Source organism: Jaculus jaculus, chromosome 8, assembly GCF_020740685.1.
Source record: "Jaculus jaculus isolate mJacJac1 chromosome 8, mJacJac1.mat.Y.cur, whole genome shotgun sequence".
NCBI classification, from domain to species: Eukaryota; Metazoa; Chordata; class Mammalia; order Rodentia; family Dipodidae; genus Jaculus; species Jaculus jaculus.
In genome coordinates, this window is record NC_059109.1 from 112605608 (window position 1) to 112622110 (window position 16503).

At 47.1% G+C, this 16503-nt stretch overlaps 1 protein-coding gene and 1 non-coding gene across 2 annotated transcripts in view; one reads left to right on the plus strand and one right to left on the minus strand.

Moving 5' to 3' along the window:
- Window positions 1–129: 129 nt before the first annotated feature.
- On the minus strand, window positions 130–260 carry LOC123463231. Its single transcript, XR_006638822.1, has one exon. It is a non-coding gene; the product is annotated as a small nucleolar RNA SNORA33 (small nucleolar RNA).
- Window positions 261–15449: 15189 nt separating this feature from the next.
- Znf341 (zinc finger protein 341) overlaps window positions 15450–16503 on the plus strand; it is a 53306-nt gene continuing 52252 nt past the window's right edge. The window contains exon 1 of the mRNA XM_045157617.1: window positions 15450–15500. Coding sequence (XP_045013552.1) covers window positions 15470–15500 — 31 coding nt within the window. The 5' untranslated portion in view covers window positions 15450–15469. The remainder of the gene's footprint in view (window positions 15501–16503) is intronic.

Below are 16503 nucleotides of genomic sequence, written 5' to 3' on the forward strand. Positions count from 1 at the left end.
TTCCACTTACATTGCTTATTTTTTTTTCTTTATTTTCTCATGTAATTTATTAACTTTTTCAAGTTTCATTAGCTTAGAACAACTTACAGTAAAAATTTAATTAAATCTTATTAAAACGCTTCAACATGTTATTGTAGTCATTTTCAGGGACCTTAATGATCTCAGTTGTCACTGAGGCTCATAAAATGGCATTACGATTGCCAGCTTTTTCTAAATTTCTGCAGAAACACATTCGGATAAGCAGACTTATTGGCTGGCATACTATTATCATTATCATTATTATTATTATTATTATTATCATTAAGTTTAATATTGCTCAGACTGACCTGGGACTCACCATGTAGCAGAGGAGGACCTTGAACTTCTGACCCTCCCCCACTTCCCAAGTGCTGGGAAAATTACACTTGTATGCCACTGTGCCAAGTATCTGTTTGCGACAGGGTCTCGTTGTGTAGGCCAGGTTGCCTTGAGATTCACCATCTTCCTACCTCGGTAGCTCAAATGCTGGAATTCCAAGCCTGCCCCATTATGCAGGGCTTTGCTTATTCCTAAAATCCAAACTCCTTCCCAAAGCCCATAGGAGAACTTCTGTAACCTGTCGTCCCGTTTCCTCATTCCCACATTCTCCTTTCGCTACACCTACACCTAAACTGGCCTGCTTTCTAAAGTTCCTTGAGCATGCCTAGAACCCTTCTGGCTGAAAGCAGTTCTCTCTGCCTGGTAGACACCACCCTCAGGTCTTCCCTGGCTGTGTTCCCTCTCAACCTTCAGGTTTCAGAGCACAAACCACATAATTAAGGAAGCCTTCCAGGCTATCCCACTGAAAGATGGGCTGCTCACTATGATTCATTGTCCTGTAATGTTTTTCTTTATCGAACTTCTCACATCTCCAAATTGCCTCAGGTTCATTGTCCTTTGTCTAGACTGTCTCTCACAGGGACAGAAAGTTGTGATTCCTGCTGTAACCCATGCACCTGATGAGGTACCCAACACATGCTTGTTGAAGCAATAAGGTATTGACCTGCCACCCCCAGGCCATTTGCTCATGCTATTATTGTGTGGAGTTGTCATTAGAGAATAGCTACTCATTGAGTAGTGATTGTATCCATGAGAAGGTGTCCTCTGCATTTGGGCTATGTGGTACCTGTGATAGTACTATCCAGAATGGTATCAGAAGACAACATCAGAGGTCAGTGAAAAAGAGAACTGTGCTAACCCTATTTTATTACAGAAAGTAGATTTTTCGGTTTTTTCTTTGCTAATGATCCATGAATATGCCAGGTGTGGTGGCATATGCCTTTAATTCCAGCACTCAGGTGGCAGAGGAACACTGTGAAGTTTGAGGCCAGCCTGAGACTACATAATGAATTCTAGGTCAGCCTGGGTTGGAGTGAGACCCTACCTCTAAAAACCAAAAGAGAGAGAGAGAGAGAGAGAAGAAAATAGTAACTCCATTGTAAAAAAATATCCTCTCCTTTTCCACAGGGAGGCCTACATACTGCCCCCCTCCTTAGTGTTGTTATGAGTGACTATGAGGTGGTGACCACGTCACCAGCGATCCCTGAGAAGTCCCAGTCCACTTCCCAAACACTCAGCACCAACACTGATGACCAGCAGGGAATAGCTATTGCCAACACGGCCATTAAGGATATGAGAAAGACAGGCTCATGCGATGTTGAAGAAATCAGACCTGGACTTCACCAAGAGTGCTGGAGAACGCAAGGAGGATGGGGTGGAACGTGTGATCACAGTTACACAGAAGGCGTACATCAGGATCCCAGACTGGCCGGGCGTGGTGGCGCACGCCTTTAATCCCAGCACTTGGGAGGCAGAGGTAGGAGGATCGCTGTGAGTTCAGGGCCACCCTGAGACTACATAGTGAATTCCAGGTCAGCCTGGGCTAGAGTGAGACCTCAAAAAATAAAAAATAATAATAAAAAAAAAAGATCCCAGGCTGTGGGTCTTTCTGTTTGTTTTTCAATGTAGGGCTTCATTCTAGCTCAGGCTGACCTGAAACTCACTGTGTAGTCCCAGGCTGGCCTCGAACTCATGGTTATCCTCCTGTCTCTGCTTCCTGTATGCTGAGGCACAACCACACCTGGCCACTTCTGGGGCTTTTATTTCCAAGGCTGATACACCAAGACCACTGGCTATTATGGGAATACCACAAATGAGTCCAAGATGAAATAAATCTGAAGAACTGTTCTGTTAATAGTTTATGAACCCAATATGTATCCTCTCATAAACACAGAAATACTTAAAAGTGTGAAGAATGGGCTGGAGGGATGGCTTAGCGGTTAAGGCATTTGCCTGACAAGCCAAAGGACCCAGGTTCGATTCCCCAGGACCCACGTAAGCCAGATGCACAACTGGGTGCATGCATCTGGAGTTTGTAGTGGCTGGAGGCCCTGAAGTGCCAGTTCTCTCTCTCCCCCTCTCCCTCTTTCTCTGTCAAATATCTACCTACCTACCTATCTATCTATCTATCTATCTATCTATCCATCCATCCATCCATCCATCCATCCATCCATCCATCCATCCATCTATCTATCTATCTATCTATCTATCTATCTATATTAAAATGTGAGGAATGCCCAGGCTAATTATGGAGTGAAAGCTAGAAGAAACCAGAGGAGTTAAACATTGGAAGCCAGTGACCAGACAGTTAACAGAGTACTTACATGTTGGAGCGCTAAAGCCACTTAGAACACAAGGGCTTGTGCAAATATTGAACCTGTGAGTTTGTTTGTTAGCCACACAGGCAAGAGGAATAGAAGTGAAAGTCCAGAGCCTGCTCAAAGTAGGGAGTCTTAAACTGGGTGCGATGGTGCACACTTTTAATCCCAGCATTGGGGATGCACAGGTAGGTGGATCACCATGAGTTTGAGGCCACTCTGAGGCTGAATTCCAGGTTAGCCTGGGCTAGAGAATGAAGCCCTACTTCAAAAACAAAAACAGAACAAAAGTTTATGGCCAACCTGAGACTACATAGTGAATTCCAGGTCAGCCTGAGCTAGAATGAGACCCTACCTCGGCAAACCAAAAATAAAATAAAATAATAATAATAAAATAAAAATAAATAAAAGTAAGAAGTCTTGCAGCAGAATCTCATGTTAAAGAGAGCCCCCCCCCCAAAGGGTTTTACCCTCTGGATTTTTCTGTTATTTTTTCCCCCTCTGGTCTAGTGTGATATTGAAACCATCATGTACTCCACACCACTGGCCCCAGGGAACTTCAGGAAAGGCTGCTTTGGTGTTGAATAGAACTGTAGAAAGGGAAGGGAAGGGCAGGGGAGGGATAGGAAATTACAACGACTAATGAGTCCTTTTTCTACTCTAGGGAACAGAGCCTGGGAGTCAAAAAAAAAAAAATTAAACTATGCCAGCTCTGGTGGCATACATCTGCAACGCCAGTTCTCAGGAGACAAAAACCACAAGTTTGAGATACACTGTGAGACCTTGACTCACAAAAATAAATTTTTTGTTTGTTTGTTTTTTTGAGGTAGGGTTTCACTCTAGCCAAGGCTGATCTGGAATTCACTATGTAGTCTCAGGGTGGCCTCGAACTCATGGTGATCCTCCTACCACTACTTCCCAAGTGCTGGGTTGAAAGATATGTGCCATGATACCGTGCTCTACCTTTATTTTTTTTTAATTTTAAATTTTGTGCTCACTGTTTTTACTAGAAAATCTGTGTGTGAGCTATAATACTTGAAATCTGTGTTGATCTGCTAATTCTTCCTGTTATCTTGGGAGCCTGATTATCTCCAACTATGCACTTTGAAAAGTCATTTTTGGGGTTCCTTCAAATCAAAGATAGATGAGGTTTTCTCCAGAAAAACTTCATATTTGCTTTTTTCCAGGGATGTTGGGGTGTCCCTGGTCAGTTATCACCTTAAACCAGGCTCCCAGTTTATAGCTTGAAATTTTGTCTATATTTCTTTTTCCTTTCTTTATTTATTTTTGCAAGGCCAGGTTTCACTCTAGCCGAAGCTGACTTGAAACTTACTCTGTAGCCCCAGGTTGGCCCTGAACTCACGAACTCATGTGATCCTCTTATCAAAGCCTACTCAGAAAAGAAAAAAAAAAAAAAAAAAGCCTACTCAGTGCTGGATTGAAGGTATGCACTACCACACCTGGCTTATTTTTTTAAATTTTTTTTGTTTATTTTTACTTATTTGAGAGCGACACAGAGAGAGAAAAAGAGGCAGATAGAGAGAGAGAGAGAGAGAGAGAGAGAGAGAATGGGCGCACCAGGGCCTCCAGCCTCTGCAAACTGAACTCCAGACGCATGCGCCCCCTTGTGCATCTGGGTAACGTGGGTCCTGGAGAATCGAGCCTCGAACCGGGGTCCTCAGGTTTCACAGGCAAGCGTTTAACCACTAAGCCATCTCTCCAGCCCACACCTGGCTTATTTTTTAATTAAAAAAAATTCTTGGCCAGTCAAACTTATGGAGTTTCTCCTACCTCTGCCTTGAGTGCTGGGATAAAAGTTGTGTATCACTATGTCCAGATACAAAAAAAATTTAGGAGCCCCCATTCTCTCTCTTTCTCTCCCCTTTTAAATAAATAAATATTTTTTAAAAAGGAAAAAAATAAATCTAGAAAATAACTATAAGGAATAGAAAGCCTTTTAAAATATGTATGTGTGTGTGTGTGTATATATATATATATATACACATACATACATACATATATATATTAGTTATTTGCAAGGAGAGAGAAAATATGAACACACTAGGGCCTCTAGCAGCTATAAAGGAACTCCAGACACATGTGCCACCTAGTGCATCTGGCTTACATGGGTCTTGGGGAATCAAACCTGAGTTCTTAGGCTTTGCCGGCAAGCACATTAACCGCTAAGCCATCTCTCCAGCCCGAAACCTTTTTTTTTTTTTTTAGTTTTTCGAGGTAAGGTCTCACTCTAGCCCAGGCTGACCTGGAATTCACTATGGAGTCTCAGGATGGCCTCAAACTCACAGCGATCCTCCTATCTATGTCTCCCAAGTGCTGGGGTTAAAGGTGTGCGCCACACCTGGCCCGAAACCTTCTTCACTATAGAAAATTTGGCCAGAAGTGGTGGTGCACGTTGTTAATCCCAGCACTTGAGAGACAGAGGTAGGAGAATTGCCATGAGCTTGAGGCCAGCCTGGGCTACAGTGAATTCCAGGTCAGCCTGAGCTACATTGAGACCCTGCTTCAAAAAGCCAAAATAAATAAATAAAGTAATTTATTTATTTATTCGTTTTTCAAGGTAAGGTCTCACTCTAGCCCAGGCTTACCTGTAATTCACTATGTACTCTCTCAGGGTAGCCACAAACTCACAGCGATCCTCCTACCTCAGCCTCCCAAGTTCTGGGTTCAAACCTGTGCACGCCTGGCTTCCTCTCTCTCTTTTCCATCTCTCTCTCTCCCCTCTCTGCTTGCAAATAAAAAATAAAAATATTTAAATAAGTAAATAGAAGTAAGCAAAACGTTCCCAAATGCCACTTGTTGCTCCCGTGGAGAAGCAGTCTCTGAGCTCTGACATGCGGCCCAACACTGGGAGGAGAGGCTATTTGGAAACTTCGGTTTGGCAAGTTCTTCCTGAGCGCTCCATTGTTAAGCCATTTCTTACAGAGATGAACAGGCTTCTGCCCTCACCTCACTGTGCTGAGGGCAAAGAGTTGCCACAAATGGCACATTATTACCTAGTGACCCATTTTCATTTTACATAACTCCTAAGTTCCTCAGGGCAGGGATCTTTATCTTTGCGCAGAAGAATAGGAGTATTTAATGAGCATTTACAGAGTACATATCATGCACCAGTTTCCTGCACGCCTTTTTGTGTGGTGCTAGGTGTCAAACCTAGGGCTTTATGCATACTGAGTAAGGGCTCTACCACTGAGCTGTATCCAGAGCTCTTCAGAATGGTTTAACTGGGTCGTGCTCTCGCCCAGGCTGACCTGGAATTCACTATGTAGTCTCACAGTGGCCTCTGCCTCCCAAGAGCTGGCAGTGAAGGCGTGCACAACCAAGCCCGGCTCAGCTCAACTCCACCATTTTTTGTTTTTTGTTTTTTTTTTTTTTTTTTTTTTTTGAGGCAGGGCCTCACTCTAGTACTTACTAACCTGGAACTTACTCTGTCTCCCAGGCCGGCCTTGAACTACATGGTGATCCTGCTACCTCAGCCTCCTAAATGCTGGAATTTCGGGTGTGAACCACTATACCTGGCTACTAAGGAATGGTGGCAGGATTTGAATCTAGATTTTCTGGCTTAACTCTAAAATCTGAGATTTAAAATTTTTTTTTTATTTATTTGCAAGCAGATGGAGAGAGGAGATGGAGAGAAAGAAAGAGAATGGGTACACCAGGGCCTCTAGCCGCAAACAACCTCCAAATGGGTGTTCCACTTTGTGCATCTGGCTTTTTGTGGGTACTGGGGAATTGAACTCACATTGTTAGACTTTTTAAGCAAGTGTCTTAACCACTGAGCAATCTCTCCAGCCAGCCTGCCTATCTATCATCTATCTATCTATCTATCTATCTATCTATCTATCTATGTATCTATCTATCGTCTATCGTCTATCTATCTGTCTGTCTGTCTGTCTGTCTGTCTGTCTGTATGGTTTTGTTTTGGTATGGTTTTTTTTTTTTTTTTTTTGGCTTTTCGAGATAGGGTAGTCTCAGGGTGGCCTCAAACTCATGGCAATCCTCCTGAGTGCTGGGATTAAAGGTGGGCACCACTACACCTGGCTTGTATTTTTTTTTTTCCCCAAGGTAGGGTCTTACTATGACCCAGGCTGATCTGGAACACTCTGTATTTTTTTGTTGTTGTTGTTGTTTTTTTTGTTTTTCGAGGTAGGGTCTCACTCTGGCCCAGGCTGACCTGGAATTCACTATGTAGTCTCAGGGTGGCCTCGAAGTCACAGCGATCCTCCTACCTCTGCCTCCCGAGTGCTGGGATAAAAGGCGTGCGCCACCACGCCCGGCCTGGAACACTCTGTAGTCCCAGGCTGGCCTTGATCTTGCAGAAATTCTCCTACTTCTGCCTCCCAAGTGCTAGAATTAAAGGCATGTGCCACCATACCCAGCATTTTTAAAATGTTAATTATTTATTTGAGAGATTGAGAGAAAGAAGCAGACTGAGAGAGAGAGTGAGCATGGGTATACCAGGGCCTCCTGCCACTGCAAATGAACTCCAGATGCATGAACAATTTTTGCATCTGGCTTTATGTGGGTGCTAGAGAATCAAACCCAGGTATTCAAGCTTTTCAAGCAAGTGCCTTTAACAGCTAAGCCATCTCCCCAGCCCCAAGTCTGGGATCTTAACCACTGTATTAGTTTATTAGCACTGCTATATGTAACAGATACCACAGACACATAGAAATAGGAATCTATTCTATCACAATCCTAGAAGCTAGAAGTCAAAGACTGAGGTGCCAATAGGTTTGGTTTCCCAGAAGGCTTTGCTCCTTGGTTTGCAGATGGTGTCTTCTCACTCTATCTCACATGATCACCCCTCATTTGTGGTTTATTTTTTATTTATTTATTTTTTTTGGTTTTTCAAGGTAGGGTCTCACTCTGGTCCAGGCTGACCTGGAATTAACTCTGTAGTCTCAGGGTGGCCTTGAACTCATGGCAATCCTCCTACCTCTGTCTCCCAAGTGCTGGGATTAAAGGCGTGCGCCACCACGCCCGGCTTATTTTTTATTTTTTGAGGTAGGATCTCAATGCAGCCCGGGCTGACCTGGCACTCACTCGGTCGTCCCAGCCTGGATTCGAACTCACAACAATCCTCCTACCTCCCAAGTGTTGGGATTAAAGGCATTTGCCACGACAGCCGGCTCTCATCTGTTTTTACTTAAAAAACTTTTGGGGGGTCGGGCGTGGTGGTGCACGCCTTTAATCAAGATTACATATGATTACATAGTGAATTCTAGGTCAGCCTGGGCTGGAGTGAGACCCTACCTCAAAAACAAACAGAAACAAAATTTTAATTTTTAATTTAAAAAAATTTTTTTTGGCTGGCTGGAGAGATGGCTTAGCAGTTAAGGCACTTGCCTGTGAAGCCTAGGAACTCAGGTTCAATTCCCTAGTACCCACATAAGCCAGATGTACAAGGGAATGCATGCATCGGGAGTTTGTGTGCAGTGGCTGGAGGCCCTGGTGTGCCCATTTTTTCTCTCTCTCTCCTTCTCCCTCTCTCAAATAAACAAAATAAAAATAACTTAAAAATTGCTGGGCATTTGAGTCAGGGTCTCATTGATCACTGCTGCACCGGACAGGCCAATTGGTCTCTGCCAGCTCCCAGGAAATCCTCCTGTCTCTGCCTCCCATCTCCTCAGCAGTGTGCTGGAATTATATCAGGGCTCCCCAGAGGTACAAAGTCACACATGTACTATACAGAGACATTCTGAGGCACGAGGGCTATGTGGCACAGAGTTCTAGGAGGCAAGGGGACACACAGTTCAGTCCATAACAACTGGCCCACTCCACTGTCGTCAACCAACATCCACCCACAGACCTAACAAGGTGGCAGGACCCAGCATTGCTTTCTGCAGGCTGGCTTTCTTCCCCTTACGCTGCGAGTACAGTTTAAGCTCCTCAGGATTCTCCCCTCACAAAGAAGTTAATATTTGGGGGGGGGGTAACTGGAACATTCACTGTAAAGTAGGACATTAGAAATTGCTTAGTCCTTGCCTCTTCCCTACTTGGCTCCATGCCAGGAATTACTCCATTAGTTACTCCAGAAGTTTCTGAGTGGTGATCAAGTGTGACTCAGTGCCAACCAGGAGGCCCTGAGGGAATAGGACATGGGACTGATAAGATTTTTTTTTTTTTTGCCTTCTTCTTTTTTTAATTTTTTTTATTGACAACTTCCATAATTGTAAACAATATCCCATGGTAGTTCCCTCCCTGTCCCATTTTCCCTTTTAAAATTCTACTCTCTGTCATATCCCCTCCCCCCTCTCAGTATCTTTTATTTTGAAATCATCATCTTTTCCTCCTATTATGATGGTCTTGTGTCAGGCACTGTGAGGTCATGGATATCCAGGCGATTTTGTGTCTGGAGGAGCTCGTTGTAAGGAGTCCTACCCTTCCTTTGGCTCTTAAATTCTTTCTGCCACCGCTTCTGCAATGGACCCTGGGCCTTAGAAGGTGTAATAGAGATATTTCAGTGATGAGCACTCCTCTGTCACTTCTCAGCACCATGGTGCCTTCTTTTTTCTTCAAGGTAGGGTTTCACTCTAGCTCAGACTGACCTGGAATTCACTATGTCATCTCAGGATGGCCTCAAACTTGTGGTGATCCTCCTAACTCTGCCTCCCAAATTCTGGGATTAAAGGTGTGCACCATCACACCCATCTCACGGTGCCTTTTGAGTCATTCTAAGGTTGCTGCCATCTGAAAAGAGAAGCTTCTCTAACCAAGTGAGAGTAACATTAATATATGGGTATGAACATTAAGAGAAGTGCTTACTGGGCAGTTTGATAAGCATAGTATATACATTTAGCCAGACACCAGCAGATGTTTCACCCCTAGGGTTCATAACTACCCCTGTTGTAGGTTTTCAGTATCAGGGATGTATTCCCTCCCATGGAGCAGGCCTCCAGTCCAATTAGAGGGCAATTGGGTTCCCCCATAATAGACATGCCACTATTGCACCTATTGGCTCATTTTGCCTGGCTGGCCAAATATAAGGCTTGCAGTGTCCACTGTTGAGTATCTTCACTGGTGATTTCTCTTTCTCCCATTGAACTGCATGCAGAATGGCTTCTTCCAGCTTTCTGCTAGCTGGTCTGCATAGAGGAGGTTTTCAGCTCAGCTCCAGCAAGGGTTTCTCAGTGACCTTGCAGGACTGATAAAATTTTGATGGAGGAAATGTTGAGGGGAAAGTTTGTAGCAGGAGGCAGTCTAGGAAATCAGCTGTTATCAGGGCTCCTCTTCCCTAAGCTCTCATCCATGTGTTCTGCCCCACAAGCTATCAGACATTTGCCACGCTCTGTGCTAAGCCTTGAGGTCAACTGGAATGGATGCAGTGCCTCCCTTGCTCATGGGGGGAGGGAAAAGAGAACTGCCAATACCAGGAGAGTCTCACCTGATCATGTGGTGCCAGGTACCGTGAGAACCTAGAATGGTGAAAAAAAAAAAAAAAAAGATTTGATGCTATTCTGGGAGTGAAGGGGAAATTTCTCGGAGGTGGTGATTAGCCAGGATCCTCTTGTTCATTAGGAAAATGGCAGCTCAGAAAGAAATCCCAGCATTCAAGAGGCTGAGGCAAGAGGATCACTGTGAGTTTGAGGCCACTTGGAAACTACATAGTGAATTCCAGGTCAGCCTGGCCTAGAGCGAGACCTTACTTAAAAAAAAAAAAAAAAAAAAAGCTAGGCATGGTGGCGCACACCTTTAATCCCAGCACTGGGGAGGCGGAGGTAGGAGGATTGCCATGAGTTAGAGGCCACCCAGAGACTACATACTGAGTTCCAGGTCAGCCTGGGCTACAGTGAGACCCTACCTCAAAAAAAAAAAAGGTTTGATGAGATGGAGAAATGTCTTAGTGGTTAAGGCACTTACCTGTGAAGCCTAAGCACCCAGGTTCAACTCCCCAGGACCCACATAGACCAGATGCACAAGGTGTTGCACGTGTCTGGAGTTCGTTTGCAATGGCTGGAGGTCCTGGTGTGCCCAGCCTCTCTCTCTCTCTGAAATACATAAATATTTATTTTTGGGGGGAGTGGTGGAGAGTTTCAAGTTAGGGTCTCACTCTATCCCAGGCTGACCTGGAATTCACTATGTAGTCTCAGGGTGACCACAAACTCACAGTGATTCTCCTACCTGTGCCTCCCAAGTGCTGGGATTAAAGGTATGTGCCACCATGCCCATTGGGAAGAATTTTTTTCTGGGGGCTGGGGGACATTTGCTCAGGGCTTGAGTGCATGGGGCCATAAGGCATAGTAGCAGGGGATACAGGGATGAATAATTTGATGGTAAAATTGATCTTGAGGGTGTGGACTGCAGAGGGTCTGTGAGGCAAATTAGCAGAATATGAGGTGTCAATGTTATAACAGGGGAGAAGAGATTTGAATATTTTTTTATTATTTCAAGATAGACTGGGGAGATGGCTTAGCAGTTAAAGGCACTTGCTTTCAGGTCTTGATGGCCTGGATTCAATTCCCCAGTGCCCACGCACAGTCAAAAGCACAAAGTGTTGCATGTGTCTGGAGTTCATTTGCAGTGGCTAGAGGTCCTAGTGCACCCATTCCCCCTCCTTTCTCTCTCTCCTTACAAAGAAAATAAAAAAAAGAAATTCAAAGCCAGCTTTGGTTATTCAAGGCCAGTCTTGAGACGTGAGAGCCTGTCTCAAAATGTCAAGTCAGGCATGACGGTAAACCTTTATCCCAGCATTCCAGAGGCCGAGGTAGAAAAACCACTGTGAGCTCAAGGCCAGCCTGGGTTAGAGTGAGTCCCTGTCTCAAAAAACCTAAAGTGGAAAAAAAAAAAAAAAAAGATCTGGGCATGGTGGTGCACGCCTTTAATCCCAGAACTCGGGAAGCAGAGGTAGGAGGATTGCTGTGAGTTCAAGGCCAGCCTGAGACTATACAGTGAATTCCAGGTCAGCCTGAGCTAGAGTGAGACCCTACCTCGAAAAACCGAAACCACAAACAAAAACAACAAACAAACAAACAAAACCCTAAAGTGGGCTGGAGACATGGCTTAGCAGTTAAGGCGCTTGCTTGTGAAGCCTAAGGACGCAGAATTGATTCCCCAGTACCCACGTAAGCCAGATGCACAAGATGGTACATACATCTGCAGTTTGCAGTAGCTAGAAGACCTGGTACACCCATATTCTCTCTCTCTCAAATAAGTAAATAAATAAAATACATATTTTATAATCTTATAAAAGTTTTTTTTATGAGAGAAAGAGAAAGAGATTGGTGCACCAGGGCCTCCAGCCATTGAAATCAAACTCCAGACGCTTGCACCACCTAGTGGGCATGTATGACTTTGCACTTGCCTCGCCTTTGTGCATCTGGCTTACATGGGTTCTAGAGAGAAATTAAATATAGGTCCTTAGGCTTCACAGACAAGTGCCTTAACTGCTAAGCCATCTCAGCACTCTGGAGGCAGTCGGTGGAGGATCACTGTGAGTTCAAGGCCACCCTGAGACTACACAGTGAATTCCAGGTCAGCCTGAGCTAGAGTGAAACCCTCGAAAAACCAAATAAAATAAAATAAAATAAAATAAAAACCTAAATCAAGCAAGCAAGCAAACAAATAAACAAACCCATTAAACAAATAAATAAATAGGGGCCAGGAGATGGTTCAGTGGATAAAGCACTTGTCTTGTAATCCTAAGGGCTGGGGTTTGAATCCGAGGTACCCATGTGAATGGTGGGTGGATGCAGTGGCCGCCTGTAGACCCAGCACAGGAGGAGAGACAGGGAATCCTCAGGGCCACCTGGCCACCTCGATGCTGGCAGGCTAGGTTGTTAGAATCAGGGAGCTCTGGGCTCAAGTGACTCTGCCTTGGTAAAATACAGAGAAGAGTATGGAGGGAAGATACCCAATGCCAACTTCTGATCTACACACAGACAGACAGACAGACACACACCCATGCACCACATACACGTGCAAATAAATAAAAAGGAATGGTGGGCATGCTCAGTGGCAAGAGGACTTGCTTGGCATGCACAAGGATCTGAGTTCCATGCTGGAGAAACTATGAATGCTTCTTCCCCCATTCCCGAGTCTATGGGAGAGGACCGATTTCTAGAGCTATTACAGGATTTGGTGCATAGTAGGTACTCAGTAAACAGCTGGTGGCACATTAATGATTAGTATGAGCCGGGTGTGGTGGCGCACGGCTTTAATCCCAGCACTTGGGAGGCAGAGGTAGAAGGATCCCTGTGAGTTCAAGGCCACCCTGAGACTACACAGGGAATTCCAAGTCAGTCTGGGCTAGAGCGATATCTTACCTCGAAAAACTACACACACATGCAAAAGATTAGTGTATGTAATGGGGGGACAGAGCCCCCCAAAAGGATAGAAGTGTCCCTCTGAGACCTAGGTAGGTCCCTCTGAGGCTGGGCTGGTAGTAGCTCAAGTGAGTATTGGGGTTTATGTGACAGAAATGGGTTCTCACAGGAGCAGGAATGAGAGGTGTGCATGAACAGGCATGGAAGTCCCCAAAATTGGAAATAAGGGTTAACAGAAGCCCCTGGGGAATCTGAGAGAGGGTTTGGAGGAAAGGCCCAGAGAGATGGCTCACCTGGAGGAGCGTTCAAGCGTGAGGACCTGATTCACTCTGGTTCCTGCACCCATGTAAACCGTTGGGCATGGCCACATACTCCTGTAACTCCCATCCTTAGGAAGCAGCGGCCTAAGAATCACTGGGACCCACTGGGCAGCCAGTCTGACCAAAAACAGCAGGTTTAGGCTCAATGAGAGGCTCATCTCAAGGAAACACAGGGATGAGCTTCAGAGGAGGTCACAAGACATCCTCCTTGGGCATCCTCAAGCAAAACAGTAGACACAGGTTCAGTTCCACAGGACTCACATAAAGCCAGGTTCACAAAGTGGCACATGCATCTGAAATTCGTTTGCAGCAGCAAAAAGGCCCACCCATGCTCTCTCTCTCTCCTATCAAATCAATAGGTAGGTAGGTAGATAGATAGATAAATAGATAGATAGATAGATAGATAGATAGATAGATAGATAGATAAATAGATAGCCAGGGCTGGAGAGACAGCTTAGCAGTTAAGGCACTTGCCTGCAAAGTCTAAGGACCTAGGTTTGATTCCTCAGTATGCATATAGGCCAGATGCACAAGGTGGCACGCGCATCTGGAGCTGGTTTGCAGTGGCTACAGGTTTTGCATCTTTCTTCTTTCCTTCCTTCTCTCCCCCTCCCTCCCTCCTTTCCTTCTTTTCTCTCTTCAATAAATAACTTAATAAATAAAAGTCCAGTGTAGTGGTGCATGTCTTTAGTCCCAGCACCTGGGAGGGAGAAGTAGGAGAATCACTATGAGTTTGAGGCCACCCTGAGACTCCATAGTGAATATCCAGGTCAGCGTGGGCTAGAGTGAGACCCTACCTCAAAAACCCAAAACCAACCAAACAAACAAAAAAACTAGGGAGGCAGAGGTAGGAGGATTACTGTGAGTTTGAAGCGACTCTGGGACTAGTGAATTCTAGCTCAGCCTGGCCTAGAGTGAGACATTGCCTCAAAAAAGTGTTTTTGTTTGTTTGTTTTGTTTTGTTTTGTTTTTTTAAGACCACATAGGGCTGGGAGATGGCTTAGTGGTTAAAGGCACCTGCTGGCCTAGGTTCTATTCCCCAGTACCCATGCAAAAGCTGATGCAAAAAGTTCATTCATCTGGAGTTCCGTTTGCAGTGGCAGAAGGCCCTAGGGTGCCCATTATGCACACACTCTCTGCTTGCAAATATGTACATATATATATCTTTTGGTTTTTCGAGGTAGGATCTCAATTCACTATATAGTCTCAGGGTGGCTTTGAACTCATGGGCGATCCTCCTAACTCTGCCTCCCCAGTGTTGGGATTAAAGGTGTGTGCCACCTCGCCTGGCTGCAAATAAAAATTTTTAATTTAATTAAAAAAAATGTTTTTGTATGTAGGGTCTCTCTGTAGACCAGGCTGACCTAGAATTCAGTATGTAGTCTCCAATTGGCCTCATACTCACAACAATCCTCCTAACTCTACCTCCACCTCCTGAATGCTGGGATTAAAGGCTTGCATTGACTTTTTTTTTTGTTTGTTTTTGGTTTTCGAGGTAGGGTCTCACTCTAGTTCAGGCTGACCTGGAATTCACTCTGTATGCTCAGAGTGGGCTCGAACTCACAGTGATCCTCTTACCTTTGCCTCCCCAATGCTTGGATTAAAGTCGTGCGCTACCACACCCAGGTTCAACTTTTTATTTTATTTTATTTTTATTTATTTATTATATGGGGCGGGAGGGGGGGAGCAGGGAGATAGGGAGAATGGGCGCATCAGGGCCTCTAGCCTCTGCAAAGGAACTCCAGACGCATGCGCCACTTTGTGCATGGGGCTTACGTGGGTCCTGGGGAATCGAACCTTCGGTGATGAGACTCAATTCTGCAGGGGGACAATCGGGGTGCAGTCAGTCAGTGTGGCACAGAGTCTGGGGGTGTGGGCAGGTTCTGGAGAGAGTTGGGAAAGGGGGGGGGGGTCCAGGCGACGTGGCAATGGGCTTTGGTGTTGGAAGTTGGGAATGCACCGTGCGCGGAGGTAGGGGCAGAGTGTAGGGCACCCAGGCCGACCGGGATGGATGCATGCATGCATGCACGGAGAAGGGGTCGTCTTGGGAGTCGAATACGTTTCCGGGGCGGGGGGCTTGCGCCGACTCCCGGGCGCCCCCTGGCGGCCTCGCCGTTCCCACAATGCTTGCGTAGCCCCGCTCGGGCTCCCGTGGCGGCGGCGGCGGCGGCGCGGCGGCGGCGGCTCCAAGATGGCGCAGGCGATCTTCGAGGCCCTGGAGGGTGAGCGCGACGGGGCCGCGGGAGGCGGCTGTTCCGCGTGGCGCCCCCTCCCGCCGCGCCCGCGCAGCGCCGGGCCCGAGGCACGCGACGGCCGCGGGGCGGAGGGCGCCGGGGCCGGAACAGCCGCGGGGCGGGAGGGGGCGCGGGCGGGGAACAGCCGCGGCCCGGGCGGGGGAGGGGGAGGAGGGTCGGCGGGACCGGAACAGCGGAGGGAGCTCGAGCTCGGCGGAGGGGGAGCCGAGGGGAGGGCAGAAAGCACCCCGATCCCGGAACAGCCAAGGGAGAGCTGGCTCGGCGGGGAGGGGGGCCCCGGGACCGGAACAGCCCGAGCCTCCCGGGCGGCTGGCTGGCGCGGGGGAGGGAGCCCGCGGAGGGAATAGCCGCGCTGCGCGGGAGCCGGGGCTTCCAGCGAGGCCGAGCTGCGCCAGCGGCTTCCTGGGGGGCCGGGGCGAACCGTGGGCCCCGCATGCCCGGGTACAGCCTCTCCCGGTTCAGACCCGCCGAGAGAGATGCCTCCTCCTCGCGCGCTCTCTCGGCCGGGACCCGGGAGCTCACGCAGGCCGCCGACCCGCAGACTCGGGGCGCCTGTGCTACGCTTGGGGTGCAGCGTTGTACCGGCTCAGCCGGAGAGCAGCGGTGTCAGCGTGTGCGTGGTCGTGACCAGCTGAACCTGTGATCAACTCGATCAAGGATGAGGGTCCTTCTGGGTTTCAGAGGATTGTAGGCTTTGGAGACAGCGAACTCTGAAGCCACCTTGTGCACCTGCTGGGGTCGGGGGGCGGGGTGGTGGTCAGCAAGGAAGGGCAGTCTTGGAGACTCAAGGTCAGGGCGCAGAGTCGATGTTGAGGGAAATGCAGACCCCTCCCCTCCCCTCCCCCGCCCCATTATGGGAAAGGTCAGCGGTAAAAGCAGATACTCACTCGGGGAGCTGGCTCAGTGGTGAAAAGGTGCTTGCATGATGGCCTGGGTTCAATTCCCCAGTACCCACGTAAAGCCAGATGCA